Below are 26,577 nucleotides of genomic sequence, written 5' to 3'. Positions count from 1 at the left end.
TAAGAGGGGGGAGGCACCTTGGACCTGAACCCAGGAGGACACTTGGAATCCGGACCAAATGAGACAATCTAACAAATTCTGCCTAATGCCTACTGGATTAGAAGGCAAGTAAAGAAATGGCAGTACTGGGATTATTGAGGTAGATATGAGAAGCTGGACAAAGCAAGGGCGGAAAAACAAGCATTTGTGAGAAAATTGCCAAACTAAAAACATTCTGGAACCACTACACTGTTGGGTAGCAGCATCCCATCATACTTTGACTCACTGCAAGCAAAGCCAATACTCAGTTTTGACATCTGTACCTTAATATTTCCTCAATATTTCTTCTTCTCCTGGTCTAAGACATGAGCACAATGGTCTAAGACATGAGCATGATAGTCTAAGACAAATCTTTTGCATCTATAAAAATTCGAAGCTTCGTTTTATATTAATTCTTTTAACACAGGTCAAATAGAATGCCTGTATTTACCTAAATGATACTTCCTTTATTCATCTTGCATTTTGTAATTACTGCCCCAGGATGAAAAACACAGTCTGAGATTCAAAAAGGGTTTTCCCCCCCATCCTGTTCAATAGATAAATTGTACAATAGTTTTATCAGTTTCGGTCGCTGAAGTATAACTTCTTATTCCACAATTCAATCCGAAACTGGAACTGTCCTTTAAAGATGTCTAGCAGAACAGCATTGTCAACTAGGTTTGCTTTCTATATGAAACAAAGTTTATTTTTACTTTTAAACTACCAGCTGGAAATTACTTTTTCCTTAATTTATTTAAAAAGCTACTCAAACCAATGTTTTATACAATTCAACAGCAGCTCTCAAGAACACTCAAACTGTATTGAGTAAAGAAAGCAAAATTTTTCAATTGTTTAAATTCCTTCTGTTAGACAATTAAAGCATCTTGTGACTGATACTCTAATTAGAAACTTAACAGAAGATCTCCCTTATGAAATAGGTGTTTCTCAATAAGGAAATAAAAGTTTGTGGATTTCTTCCCTAAGCCTCAGTTATTGGAAAAACATACTACCAGTCCTTCCAAGAACACCTCTCGTCCTTTATTGGGTTCTTGCCATAATGAACATCTGCGAAGTCTATAAATTAATTGCTGAAAACATCTTGTGCTTCTAGATGATCCAGGCAATCATAGCTGTTCTGGGTTACTAGAGAACATTACCATTTTTCTCTCTTACCCAGGCACACATCCACAAACACATCCCCCCTTACAGTATAGCATAAAGCAAAAACAATTGTTTGGCATGATTTTTAATGTAATAAAATAAACCTTTAGTGCTAATCAAGTCATCAGAGCAGCACACTTTAAGTTTCCTACATGATCTAAGCAGTACTTTTTGTACTGTGATACCCTAAGGACATGAAGGATGCCTTGCCTAGCTGATTGAAAATGCTCTCTAACTTGAAATCAAGAACTCTTCTATCAGTCTTCTTGGTTTGTCAACAGCTGAGTTTGGCAGGCTTCCAGTTCAAAGAAATGGCTAGAGTCAACTTTAGAGGACTCTCTGCATGTAACAGTATTTCTCTTATTTCCTCACAAAAGGCCCATCAGACTCAAGCTTCATCTTCAAGATCTCCCATTCTTCTCGGGTATATTGACATACTACAGTATGTCACCTCATCTCATGCACAGCTGCGATTCCTCTGTCCTTGGAGCTCTCAGTTCAGCAATCAGAAATTGGCTTCTTTTAATACGATTGGTAACTTCTAAAGATCACCTACCCTATGAGAGTTTTATAGAAATATCCTGTGTTTCCTTTCGATGTTCCTAGTCTCACTGACCATCCAGGGCTCTAGTGAATGATGAGGATCTAATTTCTCAACAAGAACTGCCAGAAGTAACAGTACCTACATTCTCCAACCAAACCTGGAAGGTTATTATTGACTTAATTTGAAAAGAGTAACAAGGGTGCTGTCTCTCCCAAACGGCAGATTTCTGGATGCCATCAGCAGAGATAAATAGATATCAGTCCGTAATCATTTTTTGTCACATTAGCCAAGTGGCATCTCTTTTCTTTCTTATTTGTAATCTGTGTTCATTAAAGATGCTGCAAGAAGGTGGGGGTGGTGCCTGGGCATGCTACACCCTTCCATGTGGGAAGGGATTGCAATGATACAAACACTATAGCTTTCTACTGCCTACTTTAAAAAAAAAAAAAGGTAAAATTTTAATTCATCTTAAGAATTTTCAGATCTGTCCCATGCACAACTTGAGGCAGACAAATCACACATATATCAAGTCTCTTCTTTTCCTAGGATACAAGTGTTCGCATATACCTTTGAATTTAGGAGTGTATTTGAAGGGAGCAGTTGCAAATGCACATTGTTTCTGGTGAGAACAAACAAATGGGCATGCCTGGTTACACCACATTCCTCCCAGATGCATGCACCTATGTCATGGTAATGTTTCCCCCCACACACTTTATCTCTCCCTCCCCTCTCCCATGCTCTAGAAAACACCTGTGTGCTCCTTCCAATTCTACTTCTCTGTCCCATTCCCACCTCCGGTCCTCAACCTCTCCATTAACGATTCTTACCTAGTGAGTATAGGAGGAATTTGGGGAGTAATTAATTCCCTAAACTAAGTTCCAACTAAGCAACAAAAGTGCCAAGATACTGAAGAGCAGCAGATTTTCACGCCACAAGCCATGTGGTTGCTGCGCTGTATCTCAACAAAAATTATTTGCATTACTCACACACGAGGGGGTTGACTTGTCATGATCTGTCATTTGAGATGCAAATATTTATTGATGGCACAGAAGTATTCTAACTTTTGTTTTTATTACTCATTATTTTAACACCGTTAGTTAAGAGGCTTTGGAACACCAAAATAACTCAGGCTGTTCTGCAGTGGGACCAAAAGAATTTACATTTTATCACTATTTCATTTACACCATACATAATCCAGCTGCATGATCAAGATCTAAACCTAAAACTATGAGCTGAGAACTGATGTACACTGCAGTAATGTACTATTGTCATAAATAAAGCCTAAGAGTAAACCAAGTTCTTCATTAAAATTACAACAATTACAGGACAATAACTTTGTAAATACTAACTTTTTATACACTGTCCTAAATAGCATTCAGGTGTCCAAAAGCGCCACAGCCACCATGACATTACTCAGACCTTTCTCAACTGTTCATGTGCATTAAGCCCCCTTTACAGACCTGCATCTCAAAACACCCTCTTGGAACAGGCAAACATTGTAATATCATCATCACTATTACTATTATGTTTTCAATACAATTTTAGAGGTAAGGAATAAGGAAGGAAAAAAACCCAACCCTGTCCATGACTCTTCCAGGCACACTGTAAATGGATGGAAAAGCAAGGAAATACCTTGCAGCAAGTTCTGAAAACTTTTTGCTATTTGCGACAGTTCTCATTAAACAATGTGAAAGCATTTTAGAAGCAAGAAGCAGTTACTGTTCTTACACTCATTATTATAAAAAAGGATTCCAGGCCCTAAGACTACATAATGGATCACTCAAAATCATCAGCAGAGAACACAAGCACGCTAGTTTTCAGTCCTCTGCTTTACTGTAACACTCAAAGTTAGACCTCCTGAGCCAGGAGTCTTGCTCTTCCACTCTCAACAGCAAGACCAGACCAGTATACTCCAATCACCGTCCCACAGGCGGAGTTCTGGAGGCTCTGGAGAACGCAGAGTCCACTCCTGCAATTAAGGTTTCTGATTGATAACTGCTTTTCTGTAGGCAAAGCTGAGGGGGGACATTTGTCAAGCCTTCACTTGCAAAGAGTTTGGTTAAAGGGGAACTGTAAGAAAATACAGGGTAGATCCAGTGTGCTCCATTTTCCTATTCATTATGCAATTGTACTCATTTAGAGGCCTCTTTATGTCATTCAGTATAAATAAATACCTGCAGCACTACCGGGCAAGGCACAGAGAGCACCCTGCTGTGAAGTAGAGTAGGAGACATTCTTGGAGGTCAACGTTATAACCTATTTAATATCTACATGTACACACACGCCCCCCCCAGTTGTACTCTCTAAATCACAAAATCACCACATGTGGAACAAACATCATTATCATTAAGGATGACACTTTTTCTGTTTGTGTGTACTCAGAGCTCTTAATAGATGCTTATATTGTAACTCTGGCAATGACTATAGTTTACATAGAACATCTGTGTTCACATTAAGCTACTTGCCACAGACCAACAGCAACGCAGTTGCAGCAGAGTACCTGTTAGGGCAACACCAGGATACTCCTTCCAGGCCACCCTACACATGTTGCCAGGAGCTACAACCACTGCACAGTTGTATGAGACCGTCTTCACCACCACAAAGTAGCTCTGTGCAAGAGCAGAACCAGGGCAGGACACAAGAAAGCTGTCCACAAGGTGCCTACCAATAGCCTGTTGTTGAGTTGCAGACCTGATGCCTTTGGTCAGTAGTAGAGATGCTTTTGTTCAACAGGGACTGAGGGAAGGAGTAGCAAGGCTATCATACATCATACCTTTGACTGACCCTATATCATGCAGGAGAACAGGCCCACATCTTACTTTGTCAAAAAAGTGCAAGTCTTTCTAGTTAATATCAAATGTTAACTAACCTTTTAAGTGTGAGATTTTCAGACAGAACAGTACCAGGCTTGAAAAAAATGGGGGAGGGGGGGAAATGCAGCACTTTATCAAGGAAAGAAAAATGGATTTATTATTTTTTTTAAATGATTATATATATAGCTTTGATTTCTACCTAGGTGTACAGATTAAATGGCTTCTGCTTCTAAAACAGTAATCAGATGGTTACACATGACCAGACATAATGACATACAATTTCTGGTCTTTCACACAAGTTTATGCTGCTGTAACACCAGAACTCAGCAGAAGCTAATTTCTAATTTATATTGGCAGAAGATCAGATTCAGGACCTTTGTGAGTAAATAAATCTTATTCAAGAGTAATACAGATTCTCAACTGGTATAAATCAGCCTGACCACCCTGAAACGAACTGTGATTTACACCACCAGCAGACCTTACCAGTATGTAAATAATCAACTAAGACTGTGTGACAAAGCTCTCTTTATGTATGTAATAAAGTTTCACAAAATTAATGCACTCTTTACATTAAAATTCATATAGGAAAACAAATGCTAATACTCAAGAGAGACAGCTAATCTGATGTATAGACTCTAGGATGTTTCATAGGGAACTGTAGGAAGTAATTGGGCAGGGAGCATGAAAAACCCTGACCAATGTAATCTTATTTTTTCATGTATGATTTAGGATTTACTGTCCCATGTGCAGCAGGCAGGCCTAAAGCTTTGGAAGATATTTGCAGAAGCACCATGTGAAGTTAATACAAGTCTGAAAGAGAAGACCAGGTGCAAGTGGTAACACCTGGATTCCAAAGACCATTTTTATATATGAAAATGAACTAATCTACCTTTTTATTTAGAATCTCTACACAGAACCATATAAACAAGAAGAAAAATCAAGATGCTGGAAACTACTGCCTTGGTTTTTCATTCCAACAAGTCTTCCCCAAGACAGAGGGCCACCACCATAAACAAACAAAAATAAAATCAAACAACAATCCATAATACCTTCCTATTCTGGTCAAGGTCTAAAGTCAGCCACAGTTATTCAAGGGAAGCAGAAGTCCTTTGGAGATTGCATACAAAGCACTGGATATGGAGGACTGAAATCAAGGTTACCACCTTCTTGCTCTGTGAATCACTTTATAGACCAAACAGCTGGCAACACCCTTGCTTTGATAGCTACCTCCTTCTCTGTGTATGGTTTCTCATCGTGCTGCACTCTAGTCTAAGAGCTGGGAGAGGATGGCAATTCATTTAGCAGATAATGTCATTTTCTTAGTCAACACACTTGGAATATTTCCAAACCATTTTTCAGGGAATATTTTCTGGTATGGATACAGGAGTTTGTAGAAACAAAATATGAAAGAAGCTATGATTTTTGCTAATAAACACTTTGAGGATTTTGCAATTAAGATGACCAATGTATTCTTTTTCCACCAAACTGAGAAAGATACTTGATAAAATTAGGATCAGCTTGAAACCCTTCCCCAACCCAAACTTCCTACACACCACTGCACTCAGCAGGCCTTCCTCTGGCTGCTTTTACAATTAAATGCCATTTTAAAAGCTAAGTTAGGAGTCTGTAATGCTGTTACCACTGCTCTTCAATAAAAGAGCAATGGAAGAGCAGCTCATCTGAATGATAGTTACACACTGTAACAGCACTGAAGGGGGGCAAAAGACTTTGCTTCCTCTCTATTTCAGTTGCTGCCTCTTCCATACACAAGAGCTGGGCAACAACGGACAAACCTTAAGACAGAAACTTCAGCTCTGCCTTTGCCATCAGCAGCTCTGCGGAACATCATGCATGGGGGGTGGTGTGGGAGGGAACCAACACGAGGGCAAATGAAAAGAAAAAATAAGGTGGGAGCAGGTGCAGGACAAGAACACATTTATGGGGCACAGAGAAGACGAGATGAAGATCAGAAAGATGCATAGCAAAAAAATACTGGAATAAACCTTAATTTTAATTTAAATGAGACATGTAAGGTAAATTTATTTTGAGATGGGGGCAGCTGCAAGATGAGAAGTGAAAGAGAGCGCGTTAAACTGTCAGGAATCATATGCTTTGCCCCAAAACAATGCATTATTTTTGAATCATTAATAGGGAGCTTCTGTAGCAGACGTGAAACAATCAGAATCCTAAATTCTAGCTGTGTATCTATACATCCCTGGTGCTTCAAAGATGTGATGGCTGTTGTGTTTAGTTATAAATGAACACATGGTCATAAAATACAACAAACAAACAAAAGAACCCACAAAAAAAACATACCACCACTAAATCCACCCTCCAGAATAGGGCAAACGATTTAACTACAATGCACTTAAGTTTAAATGCAGATGCTTCAAGATAACTTCACAGTTTTCTATTCTTAGAGGCACCTTACTTGAGTAAGAGATTTGTTATTAGTATTTAAAGCTCTAAGGCACCCTGGTGTTATGCCTGAGTTATTCCAATCAGGAAATAAGGTAAAACACAAGTAATTCTATGGTGATGGATACAAAGTGCTACTTTCTCTTCAAACCTTGAAGTCAGCTGTCAATGGAAGAGTAAGCAATATGAAGTAGAGTTCTTCCATTTACGCTAGCGCACTTTTCATCTTGACAACAGAAGGTAGATGCCAGGCTAGAGGTTTGAGCTCTTGCCACAATTCTAGCAGCCTATTTTCAAGAAGATCAACCTGTTCAGAGATAATTTTTTTTCTTAAATAAAATAAAATACAAACCAAAAAAAACCAAAACACAACAAAACTTTCTGTGCACCATGCACACAGACACAAACTGAGTAACTCTAAAATTAAGAGCTGATCAAGAACGAACATTTCTGGAGGTAGGAAATGCTGTAGAGATCTCATTTTTAGCTCTACATCGTTGTCTCATAACCAGACCCACTTATCAGTGCTGGCTGAAAGTCAGGACATCTGCTTCTGAAGAAATTTTGACATTTCTAAATTTCCATTTAATTCCCAACTGGAAGAAAACTGAGTGTTTTTCACATTTCTTATAAATGCTCTAGAAAATAACAGTTCCAGGTCAGCAGACATGACAGTTCCTCTAATTAGGATATAGGTGTGTTTCTTCTGTCAAATATCAAACTGTTTCATTATCACCCCAACAACTGACACTTTGAATTATCTCATTGTCTAAACCAGTCAATATTTTATAGCTGCTCTTAAAATATTTTTTTAGTTTAACAGGGAAAAAAAGTATTCTGTAGAGTGATATGATGCCACTGTGTCACACATACGTACATATATAGTTCCTATATAAACAATTAGTGAATGTGGAACTAAAGACTGGCTTCTCTTTTTTTTTTTTTTGACTGATATACTCTTATTATCTTGAAAACAAAGGCAATAAAAGCTTTTCCAGTAAAGCATGTGATCTTCTAAGCACCTCTTTCTGTGAATTATTTTCAAAACCAAAATTATCTTGAAGATATTGGAGTGTGGAGAAGAATCAACTTAAGGAGAAAAACACTAAAATTATCCTCAAAATTGCCTGTTATAATCAAATTTAATGCTGTAGGAGAACTCAAATATTGATCCTAGAAGGGAATAGAATGCGTTTATACCACAGCAACTCAGACTTCATTTTGGGTAGTACCCACAAGGTTAATTCCTGGCTTAGGTAGAGGAGGTCTACATTTACTTCTTGATTTACATCCCGTCTGCTCACGGGCCAGGCTACAATAAAATCAAAAGACCCATTCTACAGCAAATGGAAAATGCAGATGTCCATTCAATCAAGTATTATGTGCTATGCCCTAATTAAGTTTCTCCTACAGGTTTACAGTGAACTTCAACCTAATCCTCACCTATTCAGGTTTCCAATACAGTTTACACACTTTATACAGACACAGGATCCTAGGAGCCCCTTGGAGCCCTGCATTGTGAAAGTATGCCATTTAGTGAGGTTTACCATTTTACGGAATCACTGAGGTTGGAAGAGACCTCTGGAGATCACCAAGTCCAGCCCCGTACTCACAGCATGGTCAACTAGAGCAGGACTGTACCTAGTTGGTTTTTGAGTATCTCCACAGATGGAGACCCCACAACCTCTCTGGGTAACCTGTCCCAGTTTTTCACCACCATCCCAGGAAAAAGTTTGTTCTCATGTTTAAACAGAATTTCCTGCATATGAATTGCTGGTTGCCTCTTGTCTTTTCACTGGACACCACTAAGAAGAGTCTGGTTCTGCCTTCTTTACTCCTTGTATCAGTTACTTGTACACAAGGATAGGATCCTCCTGAAGCCTTCTCCTTCTCCACACTGAACCAGCTCTCTCAGCCTCTCCTTGTATGTCAGATGCTCAAAATCTTTCATCATCTTAGTGGCCCTCCTCTGCCCTCACTCCAGTATGTTCATGTCTTGTAGAGGGGAGACCAAAACTGGACTCATCATTCCAGACATGGCCTCACCAGTGCTGAGTACAGGGAAATAATCCCTTCCCTCAACCTGCTGGCAACACTTTCCCCAATGCTGCTGGTGCATTTCTGGCTCATGTTCAACCTGTTGTCCACCAGCACTCCCAGGACTCCATTTGCAGCTCAATTTGTCATAATCACGTCAATGCAATCACTGCAAAGTTAATTTAGTACCATGGGTGTTGTAATCCTGGGGAGCGTTTGGCTGCGGAACTGTTCATATAGAGAACTGTTTCAGGCTACTCTCTTATCGTATCAGTTCTCTCCCTTCTCTCATACCAGGTGTGTGGGAAAAGTTGACAGATAAGTATCAACCACCCAATTACCACCCAATTATTGCTTCAATATATACAAAACACGCTCATGCTTGTGGTCTAACCACTTGCTTTTCTTTTTCTCAATAGCTTCTTTCCAACATGATGCCTGTAAGAGGAATAAATGCACCCAACTGGGCCTGATCATCTCGTCCAGCAGCATGCTTTGGACAACTGCAAGGAGTAAAGAGCAGGAAGTTCAAGAAAATCTAATCATAGAATCATGGACAACTGCAGAAAAGTTTGTCAACAGGCACATTCCAACTCATGACCTACTCATTACCTAAAACTTTGTTTTCAACAGAAGGAACTGGTCTCACCAGTTGCAAGGGGGATTCTGGTCTCGATGACTCACTGGTCTCATCTGCTACAGCAGTGCCCGGGAAAGCCACTGCCCTGACAGTCAGCTAGAGCCCTCCAGCTCCCCAACAGAGCAAGTCTCCTGGTTGAGAAACGCATCAGAGGAGCTCACCACCACCTGAGTTCACCCACTGTCCCCAGAATTTCTCAGCTCACTTTCATTTCACATAGATTTAATTTTGTCTGCTTTGTCATGCTGTAATGTCCACAATTTTAGACTAGCATTCCATGTTTATGCTGCCCAAAGTTTCAGCAGTTGCCATACCAAGGCTAATTTCTGTACTTCTTAAGGAACATACCTTGTTCAGACTGTCCCCTTCATGACAGCACACCAGGCAGTTTATCTCCAGCTATATAGACCACTGCACTTCTTTCAGCAAGAGATACATCACACAGTCACAACAGACACAAGCACAAGCAAGCACGAGGGATATCATAATGTACCATTCTGATCTTCTTTTCACATTACTCACTTTTGTGATCTGCAGCTGCTTTTGAGTAAGTCCTTTTTACTTTGCACCGTACAGCTCGGACTTATTTTCAAATATGCAATTCGCTGCCACCACATGAAAGCAACTCACAGTAGCCTAGGCAGTTATGCTCCTTTGTACCATTTGTCCAGGTAGACGGTATTGGTGCAAAAGCAGCTGTCATAGTTTAAAGTTCTGAGTAACTGCAGGATGTCAAATGTCATAGCAAAGTAGAAACTGAGAGTGGCCTCCGCTTTCACTCTCTTCTCAGTGCAAGCATGAGAGCCCCAGGGATACAGTAACTGACAGTCCCAGCAAAAGTCCAGGTGTCGATAGAATGTCATAACTGAATTCAGTCAGCAACAGAGGCAAAAAGGGAGTGAAGAGATCCCAATTCCAAATTCAGGATTTCACCATAATTTCTATCAAGACTTTTTTCTGCTTCTGCTTGCAGAACTAAAACATTAAGTTTATCTCAGAGGATGGCGAACGGGCAATGAGTAGACGTGATGACACTACATGTAATAAATGAAAGAGCCACTTTTTCCTCTGGGTCATCCCATTACTGTTAAAAATAGAGGAACCAGCTAGTTACAAAGGATAGACAAATACTACTGCATGCACAAATACTAAAACAGCCTCAGGAATCTAAGATTTTATGCCCATGGACACCCTCTGGGCTCCAACCTCTGTTTTTTGCACCAGTGTAACTATGTCAGCTAGATTTATTTTTCTTAATATAGTACTATAGGTTATTGCCCCCGATGCCCACAGGAAAAAACAAGACAGGGAAGATGCTATTAAAAGGAAGCTTTTACTGCACTCACACTGAGGAAAAAATGCAAGTGATTTACATATATTGCTTTAACCATCCTAGTGTGACCTGTGAGTGCAAAGAAGGCTTTTCATCATTTCAGATCAAGCTTTAAAGTGCATCATTTATAATATGAAAATGAGGTTTAGGTTAGTGAACCTGACAGATAATTCATTAACACCAGGTAGTCTGGAGAATCTCAGCATTCTGTTCCTCCCTGTGGAAAAGGTAACTTGGATTATTAGTCGATGTACAAATACATGTGTATCTTTCGTATTATAAAATACACAACACGGCTAAGTGGATGTTATGCTTCTTTATAGCTCTTAGACATTCTTGGTAATTGTACAGCCAATTACCTTGAGAGATAAAATTTGATTATGCTACATCAGTAGTTACATCAGTTACATGAGGCTTCGCAATTGCTTAGCAGTATGAAAGCGTACCAACAGCAAAATTTGCTATTATGCGAGGTATTAACTACATAGAAAAAAAAATATTACAGTTTACGCTCTGCTTTTGCTACACAAGTCACAGTTTTGTGTTACAGGTCCACCAACATTATGAAAACTATCTCTAAGATTATAACTGGCTATGTTAAATACTTTACCTCTCACCTCCACCAAGGTGGTGGAGATTTTGACTACTTCAGAATAACCAGAAAGGTATCATCCTCATGAGAAATTGATGGATGCCGGATGGTGGAGAGTTAGTCTTCTATAAGGATCATGTGCTAAAAAGAATTCCTAGCAGAAGACAGATCTCAGCCCATCTGATTGTCAGAAATTTTGCTCACATTAAAGCAAGACATTAGGGATTACTCCTCTTTCAAGTTATCAGAGACCCACGTTTCCGTCTCTTTCTCTTGATCTGGATGCCCATTCCTGCTGCACCCCCAAAATCTGTAAGTGCCCAATGAGTGAAGGGTGTCACTACTGTGGGAAACCACAAAGCAATCAAGGTGTTAGATGAGCACCTCCAAGGAGCTGTTGATATACATCCTAAGTATCTGACTGTCCATAAGAAAGCAACTACAGTCTTAAGCATACTACTGAATATTATATAAGGTTGCATCACTTATGAAAGCTACATACTTTTATGCTGTAATTTTAACTTTCTTGTCAAAACTCTAAGACCACGTTGAGACAGGCACAGGAAACCCCAAATGCTATTAACTATCAAACTACTGTAGGCATGGGATATTTAACAACTGTTGGGAAAAAACACAAATATGGTCAAATAAGCACTGTTCAGAGCAGGCACCCCCTTCCTCTCTACCGTATTGACAGATAACAAAGATAGAGTCAAGGGAACAGATTTCCCCAAATTTACTAAATACTTTGTATGGACTAAGACGACATTGGTCTGCAGATGTGTAGAAAGGCAGCATACCAGAAGCTCTTCTTTTTCCAAGAACAAACTCTTAGCAAACATCTGTTAATCTGCAACAGAGGCAGAAGTGGAGCAACCAAAAGAGCCACAGGCAATTTAGAAACAACTGTGCAGTTACAGGAATCCAGGCAGAAACCAAATGGGAGTTTCTAACGGTAACTGGAACCTGAGCCCAACAAAACTCCACTAACAGCAGCTCTGCCCCAGTAATACGCTTCTAGTACCCACCAGTGACTTGTCACTGAAACCTTTCCCTCAGCCGAGCTGTGGATTGGCTGTCATACTTCTGGATATTTTAGAAATCAGTTTTAATGGCATTCTCTACTGGAGTGCAACACATATTTCCCATTTAACTCCCAATTTTGAGATTGGCACTTATGTGCATCTATAAATGGTCCTTTACGAAGGATATTTAACTAGTATGCATTTTGTCTACTCCACCTTCTTTTAAAGGAACACTCTCAGCTTACATCTGAACACACAACTATGTTACACAACAGAGACACGTACCAGCCGACATGGACACAATCAAGGTGGGTGAGCGTACACCACACTGGTCAGAGCTGGTAAGACAGAGCTCCATCCATGCCAAGACAGACAACAGCTCCCCAGGTAAAAACAATCATTTTGTTGTGAGCTATCTACTTGTGTTAGAGGCTGAAGCTCAAACACTGCAACCCTAGGAAACAAAGCCAGAAAATTAATAACTACTGAAAAGAAACACAGAGAATTGGACAGTAAAATCAGACATAAATTTGTTTTAAAGCTATTTACTGTTAATGCTCTATTGTTACTATTTTAAGAAGAAATTGGTTTAAAACTTAAAAGAAATAGCTTTTTTGGTTATTCTTTACATCACCTTTGTCTTTTCATAGGAAGTTATTAATTCAATGTCCTATTCCATTTCAACTGAATTAAGCATTTATTAAATAGTAATCAAGCAAAAAAAAAAAAAAAAGACCTTACAGGTCATCTTATGAAAAAAAGAAATTATAAAAAAATATAAAGAAAAAAACCCTGAGAAGGTTATTGTCAGTGAACATGTGCATCCACTTACACACAAGTGAATTATACTTGAACAGTCAGATTTCACCTAACACACAGGGAAGTAAGCAAGAAATCTGCAAATATCACAGCCTGCAAGCAGGTTTTGATAGAAACAATGATCACTGCCCCACCCAGCCCCTCTCCAGATGAGGTTTTGGGCTGCAGGAAATGCAGCAAGTTTGTACACCCTCTTTCAAATTCTGTATTCTGTCTAGCCTACTTCTTGTTGGAAGAAAGCAAGAATACTTGATGTCTTGGGGATTACAAAAAATCAACTTTGTATGTATACACCACATATCAGAAACACTTGCAAAGTTTAATATATCGTCACCTGAATAAATTTTTACAGTTAGCAAAAAATATTTATTATATACATGCACACACACACTGATTACATTATGTCACCCTGATCCACTAGGAATTCTACTGTGTCATACTAAATGACAGTCAGGTGAGGTTCTACTGTGTCATACTAAATGACAATCAGATGAGGTTCCCTTTGAGGCTGAATTATCATTATAAAAGCAAAATGTCATACAAAAGCCATGAATTTCCATACACTCAGTGTCTAGAATATCTTGATTTGACTGATAGTAAATTATGAGGCTGGCTTAGTTTAAATCAGTGCAGCTGGGAGGCTGTTCCTATATATAATCAAAGTATCCCTGACCATACGAGCCATTCCATCAACCGAGGAATATCAGCTTCACCTTTGAGAACTGCCCCCATGTCAAGGTCAGAGAACAAAAAAATGGCACTATAGGCTTAGTTTGCTGGTTTATGGGGCGATCTCATTAAATCTGTGCCCAAACTGCTGCTTAGAAGATGAGGGAAATAAAATATACTGCAACTACAAGGCAAAGATGAGATACGAGAAACTTGAGTAGATGAGCCAAGTGTAAAGAAAGCAGAAGATTGCTGGACCACATCAGAAATCTGTTTAGTTAGCACTTCTTTTGGAGGATTGAGAGAAGTCTCTAAAGCAGAGGTGCGTTACCCTCTTGCTCTGGGTCCAAGAAGCACAGATTGCTGAGTGAACATTGTTTTCATATAACCTCACTGAGGACATGCTTGGGAAGACAGGAAAGGATGCTGCTTCTGAGCAGTGAGGTCTAGCGCAGAGGAAGGAGAGCTGTGTGACCCCACAAAAAGAAGAAAAAAAAATGTATTTGCCCAGAATAACAGATGTTTCTTTATCTTTTTAGGCCAATGAAAACTACAACACCCTGCTATTAGTAAGACCAGTTTCAATTCAGCTTTAACCTGTCTTGCCTGCACTAGAACTGGAAAGGATCCAGGGAGACAGACACAGGTATTATTGAGCATTTATGTTATCTCCTTATAGCTGAAGGCATTGTATAGTACAGGAGGGGATCCTTAATTGCTTACATGCCTTTAAAAAAATAGCAAGACACACAAAATGGATGGATACTATGAAGAAATACGTCCCCACATTACCACTGCATTGCTAAACTCCTGCCATCTTCCAAATTTACTAGGTAACACTATCTTTGTGCTTAGTTATTATAGTTTTCTAAAACGTACTTTGTATTTAAAGAAAGAGATGAATGAGAAGGAAGGGAAAAGAGAAAAGGCTGTTAAGGTATTTTAGCACCTCATCCATAACTATGATGGCCTCAGCAGATAGGTCTACTAAATCTCATGGTTATGAGATTATACCTCAGAGCAAAGCTTATTTCAAGAGCACTCATCATCATCAGATCCAATTGCTGAAGCGATTCAGCATACACTTAATGTTCTAATCTACTTTTTCCTTTCATTCAAGAGTGCTGGCGATGGATGGCCGGACAAGGAAATTATGGAAAAAAAAGGAGGTTATTTGAAAGGAAAAATAAAATAAAAATATAATTTAGTGTCTGGATTCTTGACTTGGTTAGTTGATTCACTACACTAGGAACAAAAAAACCACCCCAGTTTACTCTGTTAATAATAGGTGAATATGTATATAACAAAATTTCCAAGTTCTTTCATTTCAGTTGCACCTGTAAATATGTACATACAAATATATATATGTATATAGAATATAATTATATATACTTTACAACTTTTAGCCCTTAACAATACAAGTTTTTGTCCCCCAGATATATCAAGAACTTTGTAAGTAGACACATGAAGTCCAAATCACAGCTCCCCCTGAATCATATTTCTTACTACTTTGAAGATCCATGAAGTTAGTCACCCTAGCAAGGGAAGTAAAACCATACTGCTCCAGCAGCCTAGCAGTCAGCTGCTGTGAAAGAGTCTGAAAATAATGGATATAAAATACGTAATCAGATTTGCAACACCCTGTGGCTGCCTATCTACCAGTATAAAGAACTACAAGAGCAGCTGTATTGGGTATCTTACAAAACAAGATAGAGAATATGTTGATGTTACAAATATTGCTGTATAACCATGGATTTAAGCCATAGTGTTGTTTTGTTTGGTTTTTGTGTTATTTTTTTTCATGTATTACAGCATCTATTTTTATATTTTCTTTAGTTGTTACCATTGCAAAAACAGGGATCCGTTACATATCTGCAAAAGCTTGTTCCAGGATGCAGCATGTACATCAGTCATCCACAACTTGAGTTTTGAAAGGAAAAAATGTAGCTGTTGTAATACACAGAAGAATGCAAAATTATCAGTTCAACAGATATTCCTCTCTCTTTCTCTTCCAGATCTTGTATAGCTTTATCAAGTGAAATAACTGCAAGCCTTTAACAATGTGCACGAGCCATTTCTGTGGCTCCCAACAAAGTACAGAGGTCTGACAAAATAAATTACAGATGAGCAATAATAAGGCTTGCTCTTTCCCCCATCCAAGTCAAAGACAATCCCCCTGCTTCGATCAGTGGAATCAGGTCCAGTCCCTTTTGCTCAGCGTGTTTAATATAGTGCTCTACAGGAAAAATCAGAATAGTACCATGCCATGTGGATTAATCCCACACAAAATGACCTGATCTTACTCTCACAGTGGGGTTTTGCAATTGCTATGAAATTAGAAAGGAAAAAACACATACTTAAGAAACTATTAATAAAACTGCTTTGGAGGTCTCTCACCTAGTACCAGGCTAGTAGAACACATTTCTAGATCACAATTTCAAAATCATCCTAATGAATATAAGAGAATTAGGAAAATATAATGATTTTCTCACCTGTATAACTGACACTTAAAAATATAACGTACTGCCAAATTAAAAAGTACTTTAATTGAATGAAGAAAAATAACCAGAGGGAGTGGATACAGACTACTAAATAATCAGAGTAGCTTCTATAACATTAACAACTGCTGCATCAGAACTAGAAGAAACAATGTGATTCTAAGTTTAGGCTGAAATTGTCTCCCTGACTAACTGTTCCTTCATCTAAACACAGTCCTGCTGTGATACATTTTGCAGTTCAGATGGCAAGAGATGCAACGTCACGCACCCACTTTCAGCACTTGGAAGTACACAGTGTACAGACTGCAAAGGAAAAAAGAAAAAAACCACTAATGATTTGACATTATCTAAATAATACTTGGCACTCAAATTGTAACTATATTGCAGTATTTAACTCCGGATGTTTAAAACAACTTTTGATAACCTCAGATTTTCAGGCAGACCTCAAGTTCTGCTGTCTTTTTCAGTAAACCTGTAAAGCAACAGAGAAGTTAACAACCCAGGACAGCTTCCCCCCCGCCCCCCCAACCAAAGATGGTCCTCTCAACTTAGTCATAAAAACAGCCAAGTTTTTCACAAACCAGCATCTCAGCTGCCATATTCCAACCAGGGCAAGGGAATGATTAGTAGATGTAGAGTGCTACCTGGCAGATCAGCTATTTTATAATTTTTAAAGCATCTTTATAGCCTTTCTCTGGCACAGGGTAACTACTGGTCCTTCATCTCCCTTGACTACCCTAATAGCATGGCCTGGGAAGATGGCACTGAAGACACATGGCTGTTGGGAATTTCTTTTTTGCTCTCTGCAGATGGAGGGAACACCACCTTTGTCAGGCACCAGCGAAGCGTGCGCAAGTGAGCAACCAACCCACTTCACTTCGGCTGCCGCCCTGTGACAGGCGGCCTAGGGAAACACTCATAGAAAATAGCCATTGCTGACCAACCACTAGTTTGACGTCTTGTGTTTAAGTATACATATATATGTATCTATATGTTTGTGAAATGTGCATTTTTACGTCAGGCACCTCAAAGAAGGGCGAGTTTGTTTCAGCGACGAACGGTGCTGGGAGCATTTCTCCAGGTAGACCCTACACCCCAACACCACTCGGAGAATTCCCCAGCCGTGGCACGGACGCACCGCACCGCACCGCATCGCGCCGCGCCGCCATCACAGCACTGGCCAAGCAAAACTCTGCCCGGCCGCGCAGCAGCGCCTTTCCCTCAGGCCGGTACTCGCCATCGACCGCCCCGTTCCCGCCTGGGCGAGTCCTGCCCCGCGGCCGCGCAGAGGGACGGAGCGACCCCGCGGCGGAGGCCGGGCAGAACTCTCCTCCGGGACGGCTTCCCGCCCCGGACCCACGGCGCTTCTTGCGGGGCTTCCCGGGGGAGGGGAGAGGGGGCAGGCCCCGGCTCGCACAGGTGCGGCGGGGCCCTTCTCCCCCCGCCGCCAGCGCCGGGCCGGGGCGCCGCGGCCGCCGCAGGTGGAGGGAGGGCTGGGCCCATTCCCGGGGAGACCTCGCCTCCTAGCGCCCGCGCCGCGCTGCGGGCAGCAGGAGAGGACCGCCGGCTGCCTGCCGAACCCTTCCACCTTCCTCATCGGGCCCGCTACGTGACCGACCGAGGGGGTGGGGGAAACGTAAGGGCCCGGCAAGGCCGGGAGAGAAGCAGCAGCGGCGGCGGCGGGAGGAGGACGCCGGGCAGCCAAGGGTCCCCGGCTGCCCCTCGGCCACGGCCGCCGCCAGCCGCGCGGCCCGCCCAGCCCCGCCGAGCCCGGGGCGGCGCGGACGGCTCGGCGTTACCTTTCGAAGAGCAGCCGGATCATGAAGATGCAGAAGGCCAGGGGGAAGGCGAGGTAGAGGTCCTCCGCCTGCGGGAAGGCGGCTTCCTCCGTGCTCTGCAGGTCCGCCCAGGTGACGTTGTGCGGCAGCCAGAACCGCTCGTTCCAGAACCAGGCGAGGATCCCTGCCATCTTTGCTTTGTCTGCCGCGGCGCCCCCCGCTCCGCTCCGCTCCGCCCGCCGGCCGGCCTCCCTCGCCGCGGCGAGGCGTGTGCGAGCGCCTGCCGGGGGAAGAGGAGGATGGAGGCGTGTGTCAGCCCTGCAGCCGCGGATGATGCTGCCGGGCGGCGCGGCGCGCTGTGCCGGCTCCCCGCCCGGCAGGGGCAGCGGCCGCCCCGCCTGTCACACGGCCGCGCCGGCCCCCATTGGCTCCCGCCCGCGCCCCGGCTGCCTCGGGGCCCGCCGCGCTCCTGAGGCGGCCCCGGGGCCGGGCAGAGGCAGCCTCCCCCCTTCCCCTTCCAAAAAACCTCGAACCAGAAATTACGCGACCCGAGCGAGCGGGGACCCCCGTCCTGGGGACGCTCACCGTGGCCGAGGCTGCCGGCAGGGACGCAGCCTCCCCTGGCGGCTCCGCGCCTGATCAACCCGCCGCGGCCCTTCTGCCTCGCCGCCGTGCGGTATCGCCGGGCTCCCGGCGAGGCTGCGGCCGGATTTAAATAGGCAGATGGCAGCAACGAAAAGCCCTCCTCTTCCGAGCTCCGCACCGCCGCGGGGACCGGGACCGGCTGCCCCGGCCCGCTCCTGCCCAGGCGATTAAATGGGAGCGGGACGTCCCGGGTGAAAGGACCCTCTGAAACATTTGATGAGCGGAGCCCGTGGGCACGTAGGGCAGAGAGGCACGGCAAAGCGTCTGAGCGCACACCGCGCATCAGCAACAACAGCGGGGTTAGGGCTGTGGCGCTGCACTCCCAGCTAAAGAAAACCTGCTTGGCTTTATGTAGGGTTTTACTTTCCGTTCCTCATCTCACTGCCCAGTCCCGCTAGGGACAAGCTGCAAGAGGAAAACTGGAATTGCCTGCACTAGACGTTACAGCAAAGGTGACTAGCAGCTGGCTTTAGTGTGGTTGTAGCCGCTGGACTATACACACAGAGCGGTCTAGGCACGCACAAAATTATTTCAAGTGGTAAGTGTACCACTCCTGGAACACCACTATTTTGTCTGCCCTGCCTCGCTTTATTTTAGATAGCTTGTTTTCTCCCCTGTTATCATCACACGTGCACATGGCATACTCCAGAGTTTTACCATCCTGCCTTTAGGTTTTCTGCTAGCTTGCTCTTTTCCCCCCACTGACTCTACTTGCCCTTCCCGAAAAATGAATTGCACAGCTCCTCGTGTCGGTGCTGACATTCCTGTGCTGAAGAAAATCCCAAGTTAAACACATGACCCTGATGCTGAGAAAAATGCTATACTGATTTCAACAAAAGAAAGCACTTCTGTATATGGAGAGAATTTCCACCTAGGACATTTAGGGCAAGTTTCAGGGAATGCTGTGACAGGATGGCTGAGGAGCCGTGCGGGTGAACCTGCCACCGGATGTTTCTGTTCTATTGCTGAGCCAACATCCTCAGTGTATGTAAATATTCTGCTTCAGTTCTTGTGGTTGCTTCTTGGGGAGAGACAAAAGAGCTGGTAGATGGAGGCTGCTCCATGGATACCTAGTCCTTCAAATCATACGGAAAAAAGCATGGCCTCTAGCACCACTGCCAGATCTGACTGCTCCCATCTCTTCCTTCACTGCGGTTAGCATGGCACTCACTGCCTGTGCCCATCTGAGCCCTCAGCTCCCCACTGGTTCCAGCTCTGTGCATAATCGTCTCAGGATCCTACTGTGAGTCTCTGACATAACCCAGGGCTTTGCTGTGATTTCAGTTCAGATGGAAAACTGGCCATGGGAGTTGCACACCTCTAATGCATCCTTCTTCACTTACAAATAATGATTTTTCTGAGCAGAAGAAAACATTTCTTTGTTCAAATCAGCAAGATCTCTTTTAGGCAGTACCCAAAAACTTAACTGGCTAATATATTCCTTCTTCCTTCCTACCTCTCCGCCTGGTTCTCATGTCCAGATTTCACCCCTCTCCCAGCTGACCTAGAACGCCCCTAGAACCTCCCCTGGGAGCTCATCTTCCAGGGCTGTCTCACAAACGCCTGAGCTTGCTCCTACACACATACATATGCATCTCTTCAGTTACAATACCCAAATCATCCAGATCACTCTGTGTTCTGAATGGACTTGCATAAGCCAGTCTTAAATGGAAATACGAGTGCATGTCCTCAGAATGACCTCAGAAGCATAAACTTTGAAATCTATTGATGAAGAGCTCTTTAGATATCATTTTAATAGCTGACAATACACAGATAACCATTTGCTTCATTAATGACAGTTGTGTTTAAGGCAAAGTTAATTTCAATCAGAAAATTGGTATCATTATTCTTGCACCTGATGGTGACCTTTTGCAGCATATTTCAATATTCCAATCAGTTTAGAAGTACATTCAATATTTATGTCCGTTTCCAATATAACGAAGTAGTTCTTTCCCAGCCAGTCCTGAGGCTCGCCGGTGCTGGTGTTCAGCATTCATAGAATCATAGGGTTGGAAGGGACCTCTGGAGATCATCTAGTCCAACCCCCTGCCAGAGCAGGGTCACCCAGAGCAGGTTGCACAGGAACACATCCAGGCAGGTTTGGAATGTCTCCAGAGTTGGAGACTCCACTCTGGGCAGCCTGTGCCAGTGCTCTGCCACCCTCAGAGTAAAGAAGTTCCTCCTCATGTTTAGGTGGGGCTTCCTATGCTTGAGTTTGTGCCCATTACCTCTTGGCCTGTCGCTGGGCACCACTGAAAAGATCCTGGCCCCATCCTCCTGACACCCACCCTTTAAGGATTTATAAGTGTTGATGAGATCCCCCCTCAGCCATCTGTTTTCCAGACTGAAGAGACACAAATCCCTCAGCCTTTCTTCATAAGAGAGGGGTTCCTGTCCCCTAGCCATCTTGGTAGCGCAACCTCTCCAGCAGTTTCCTGGCCCTTGCTTATGTACAGACACAGGAAGGAACAGATCTTTGCAAAGTGCAAACCTAGCAACAGTAATAGTCTGATGATGCATAAGAGGTTAATTCCTGCTTAACAATTAGCATAACTGACTTTTGTGTCAGACTGAAATTATGTTAGGACAACAGATCGCTAAGCGTATCTGAAAATGAATGACATTTCTGAAACGTTTGGGAGGATGAGGTTTTAATTGAATTCAATTTGTAGCAGCAATTACATAGACATAGCTACCCACATCCAAGATAGGACTATGGATGAGGATGCCTGAATCTTGTGCTTTGAAGAGAGGTATTACCAGGATTTGGTTTTCTGCCTCCTAAAACTGTTATATCACAAAAAGGGAGCCCAACAGAACTTTAAAAACTGTGGTTTCATATGCAGTCTCATATCCCATAACAACTTATTCCAAGATAGTGCTAGAACTTGGCCTAAAAAAATGTAAAGGGCTGAAAGCGAGTGCATTTCCTCAAAAGCCCAAAAGCCCAGCCTTGGGCACTCTTTGTAATATAAAAGAGTTAGTAATAACTAAACAAAAAAATATACATAAATTGCCAAAAATTTACTGAACTTCTGTTTCTCCTCCACAAAGAAGAAAAGAAACTGACAGTCTGCACATCACTAGTTCAAAACCTTGAGAAATGAGCAGAGTGACCACTCTACAATGAAGGACTTTGTGGTTTATGTCTTGTTTGTTTGTTTAGCATCAAGAAGCTAGGTTAGATCTCAGGCACAAAAGAAAACGTTCCTTAGCTTTGAGAATAAAATTATTGTTCTTAGTCTAATGAGGTTCCTCCTTTAGACTTAGAACAAGTGTGTTAAATGCATTTCACACAGCAGAAGACTTCCTTTGCCCACCAGCCCCACTTCTCCTCATGGCCACAAACGTCCAGTAGCCCCCTCGCATCACATCAGGAGATTGCTAGTACTTACTTCCTCTTCACAGATCAGAATAAACCATGTGACACTTTCCAATGTAGGTATATTTTAATATATAAAAATTCAGAAAGTTTTCAGGAAAAAAATCAAATTTGTTTTCTATCAATATTAAACTGCTTACCATAGGCAGTGGTTTAAGCTGTCTTAAGCTTCCACACAGATATAAACACACACAAACCAAAGATTAAACATAAAAATGAGCAGTATTTAGACATTAAGATAAGAGAGTTGCTTTAAGTAATGGGACACATATGATATTGGTTGATCAGAACCATGTTCCAACAGGTACTGTAAAAATTGCATAGAAAGTGAAGGTGTTATTTAAACTCAGCTGTTTAGCATGGAAATGCCATTTAAAGTTTTCAAGTAACATTGATGCTGCCAATATGGCTTAAGTTACAAGCTCATAACAAAACTTTTAGAGGCTTCCTTGAAGGATATTAACAGCGATCTTTCCTACAGGGGCTAGGTCTCAAAAGTAGCTTTACTAGTTTACAGTGAGTAATACTCACTATTTTTATTTACCTCTCATGGCTTATTTATCCATCTTCAGCCAACGGGAGTGTGTATCAAATCTCTAGACCACTTTGAGTGAGTTTGGTAACGTGTATTTGTTCGCATCAATGTGTCTGTGCCGTACTGCTGGCCACCCAGAGGAGTTCCTCCACCAAAACAGGAAAAGCTGCACCAAATCTAATGATTTTAAAGGACTGATGAAGAATTGAACGTAACCAGCCAAAAGTTTTATCTCATTTAGTCTACTGTAATTCTGGAGCAGTGTCAGGCTTACACACAGGGAACTGCAATCAGACTCTGGGCCAGTCCATTTAATGGACAGGATAGTACAGGTGCCAATAATGCGATCCACTGAGACTTTTTACTATCCCAACCTGAACTGTGTGGTTTCTGAGCAGAAAAGATGGCTATGGCTGGCCTGTGTAAAAGCAGCGGTGCCAGTCTCATTTCCCTAGGTCCGCATCGCCACTAGCGATGTGCCTAGCAGAAGAGCCAAGAAATGCCTGGGTGTTGCACGACTGCTCTGCACCCTCCTGGGGAAGGAGGAGAACCACAGGCATGGGGGAAGCGGCAGTGCCAGGCATGGCCCTGAGCTGTCATTCTTCTAACACGTTTTCTACCTTCTGGTCCCAGCAGCTTCAAGGACTTCCAGATTCTTGTGCTGCTACTTTCACCAGCTTCTCTAATACTTTCACCTAAGAAGTAAAATCACACTAACAGAGCAGCAGTCTTCATTACAAAATTACTTCATCACAGTCAAATCAGTCCCGTCTCCTGCATGGGGGTTGTATTAGTCCGAAGAGACCAGGCTGGCTTCACCCAATTACCAAACAATGTACCCTGAATTCAAACCACTAGCAGAGCTCTGTGTAACACTGCTTGAAATACATCAATACGGTAGGTATCCCCAGGTTATATCACTTCACAGCCTTCCAAATTTTTTATCTTGGCAGACAAGCAAGTTTTGTCACTTAGGAAGACATGCAATGGTAATTAGTTTGGCTGTCATGAAAAGATGTGTGGACAAGTAGCTCTAGCTGAAAGAGAGGTTTACAAGCCTCAGGAGGGTTTGTGCTCGGTGCTGGGCTCCAATTAAAGTCAAGACCTGAAGCAGAACTGCTCTATGAGGACCGTTCAGAAGGAGAGGAGGAAGCAGAGATTGCCTGAGTCACTGTATGTCTCCATGCTTCTTTTTTCTCTGTTGCTCACTTTGGTTTAGCTTCCTGCTCTAGATTTAATGAAAGTGTGCCAAAGTGCACATCCTAATTGTGATACAGTCATATTTCACTTGGTTTCAATGTTGCTTAACTACCCAAGCTTGTGCTAAACTGAACTAGACCCTATTCAAATTACAGTAAGAGTATTCAGAATCTTCTGCACCAATTTTCACTAAATTATCCTGAAAGAAAACTTCTAATGAGGTTTGCACAACTCTTGGCATAGACGGGCGTCTGCAAAAAGTGACAGTTTTACCTCAAACTAGATACACTGCATTACACGCAGAAACATCTACTTCATGCCCATTCATGTGGCCAGGTCTAGGCTATAGAGTCACAGTATAATTCACCTAACAAGGCGACTTTTCAAATGTTCTAGCAGTCAAAATTTACCGTTCAGGGTATTGGCCAGCTTGGAGCTATATGGATCGTCTCCCCAGCATCCACAGATGCTCTGGGGAACTACGGACTCTCAGTAGCCAGGCCTGGTTTCCACGCTCAGGAAAATCTGGGCACTGACCAACCACATCATTGTGCCCGACTCAACAGTGAACGTGCAATCTGCAGTCGGGAGTCTCTGCCAGCTTTATGTCAGCTGCGAGGGGACCGACAATACCTGACCCTCCACGCAACGGGCACGCTCATCTGGCATAAAGTGTCAGCTGTTACAATGCTGACCTGTCACACTGTTTACAGGGAATTTGCATCGCCAGTGTGAGCTTCTGCGAGATCCGTACCTCCCGTCTCATGGCTGCCGGCTGTGCTCCGGTCCTGGCAACCTGGGAGTTATCTTACTGTCTTACCAAACCCCAGTCCTGAGAACTCCAGAAATTACTATCAGAACTAAACTAATTTATTTACCAATCATCTTCAGACAGCCCAGAAGAACACTCACTGGGATATATCAGCTTTTTTCTTCAAAAGTCTTTTAACATCACTGTCACAGTGTCATCTGTTAGTCATCTAGTAACACCTTGTGTTCACATACAGATGAAGACAATGGTATTTGGTTTAAAGAGCCCACATAGATGTAAGTTATTATTTTCCTATAGGACAGGTAACTTGCTGGCAATAGATTTTAATTTTCCTATTACGTAGTTTTAAACATCCTTCTCATGAATTTCACTGTACTTACATCACACTTTCTCTGCAGGGAGAGCTGGGCAGAGGTTGGTTTGTTTTTTTTTCCAACCAAAACTATACGTTTTGATTGACTGAAACTATCACTGAGTTCATGCTGAATTTATCAAATTAGCATTTTCATTTCCCTAAATCATCAAATATATTATTCTGACGTTTTCAAACCAAAGCATCCATTTTTTATTTTGTAATGAAATTGCAGGAGTAAGGTTATTTTACTTTTTAAGAGAATTGGAAATAAAATATAAATCAAAGGATTGGGTAAATTCAGACATATCATAGTCGTGTGATACATCTTTAAAGCTCTAGGTAGTCATTAAAGATTCCCTTCGCTATCCTGACAGCATCAAGTCTCTCAAGATTATAGGTCACGCATTATTGCACTTAAATCATTTAAGTGGAAAAGGTACCAGAAAACTGAATTGAAAACTCAATGGGCCACACTCCCTGCTGGGGTAACTCTAGCACTGCTATACTCTGTAGTGAACATCACAACTGACTGCGACATATAAATACAGTCATAACTCCGCAAAAGGAAGCTGACGCACCATTTTGTGTCCTGCCTCTGTTACAAAGCATAGCTATTACGGGCACTGACACAGTAAATTAGTTAGGTATGGCTTTAAGCATTTTCTGAATTGGAAATATAATACTCCATTTCTCTGTTTTCTCTGCAGTTGTGGAGAAGCAAAACCAGAGAACAACACTTAAAGCTTTCCCAGCTTTGTTTCCGCCCCAGTGTGTGTTCTCTTTCGCAAGCTCGTGCTGGATAACTAACTAATCAACAGGAAAAAAAAAAAAAAGAGGATTTTCTTCACCCCAATTATAAAAAAAGGGATTTCTTTGATTCCTCCCATGAAAACAAAAAGCAGATTTGGCAATGGTGTACATAGGTACTGTATTATTATATAAAACAGTTAAATACCTTGATTTAAAAGTTGTATTTAATCTTTGGCCAGTGTCATCATTTTACCTTTCCTAGTGGACTATACTCACTCAAAATAGTAGCTGCAGCCCATTTGTGTTCTCCAGAGCCTTTGTCTCCTCTTGACACCCAAAGCTTCCACCCACCCTGCCAAGTCGGCTGGTCAGCCCAGGCTAATGCTGCTTTGTGTCCAGGCACAGTAACACAGACACAGCAGCAAAATCTATTCAGGGACTTATCATTCCTTCAATTTATTCTCATCCACAGTGCCTTTTGGGATAAGTAGTGGCTTCTTTAGCAACCATATTTTTGATTTAAAAGTGTAAAGATTTATAAACGTCAGTCCAAGCACCCACAAGAGACAATGGGGTTTGTTCACTCACACATC

At 42.2% G+C, this 26,577-nt stretch overlaps 1 protein-coding gene across 2 annotated transcripts in view; it reads right to left on the bottom strand.

Moving 5' to 3' along the window:
• Positions 1–19,118, bottom strand: part of CERS6 (ceramide synthase 6) — a 134,815-nt gene extending 115,697 nt beyond the window's left edge. The window contains exons 1-2 of one of the 2 annotated variants that reach the window (XM_063341842.1): positions 18,931–19,118; positions 18,367–18,625 (exon numbers count right to left, since the gene is read on the bottom strand). In XM_063341842.1, the coding sequence (XP_063197912.1) occupies positions 18,367–18,536 (170 nt within the window). In that variant the 5' untranslated portion in view covers positions 18,537–18,625; positions 18,931–19,118. Of the gene's footprint in view, positions 1–18,366; positions 18,739–18,930 lie in introns of those variants that run through there. The other variant, XM_063341843.1, reaches the window with a different exon arrangement.
• Positions 19,119–26,577: the final 7,459 nt, after the last annotated feature.

Source organism: Chroicocephalus ridibundus, chromosome 7 (genome assembly GCF_963924245.1).
Source record: "Chroicocephalus ridibundus chromosome 7, bChrRid1.1, whole genome shotgun sequence".
Taxonomy (NCBI): Eukaryota; Metazoa; Chordata; class Aves; order Charadriiformes; family Laridae; genus Chroicocephalus; species Chroicocephalus ridibundus.
Note: the sequence above shows the minus strand (reverse complement) of the source record. Positions and strands in the feature narration are given on the sequence as shown.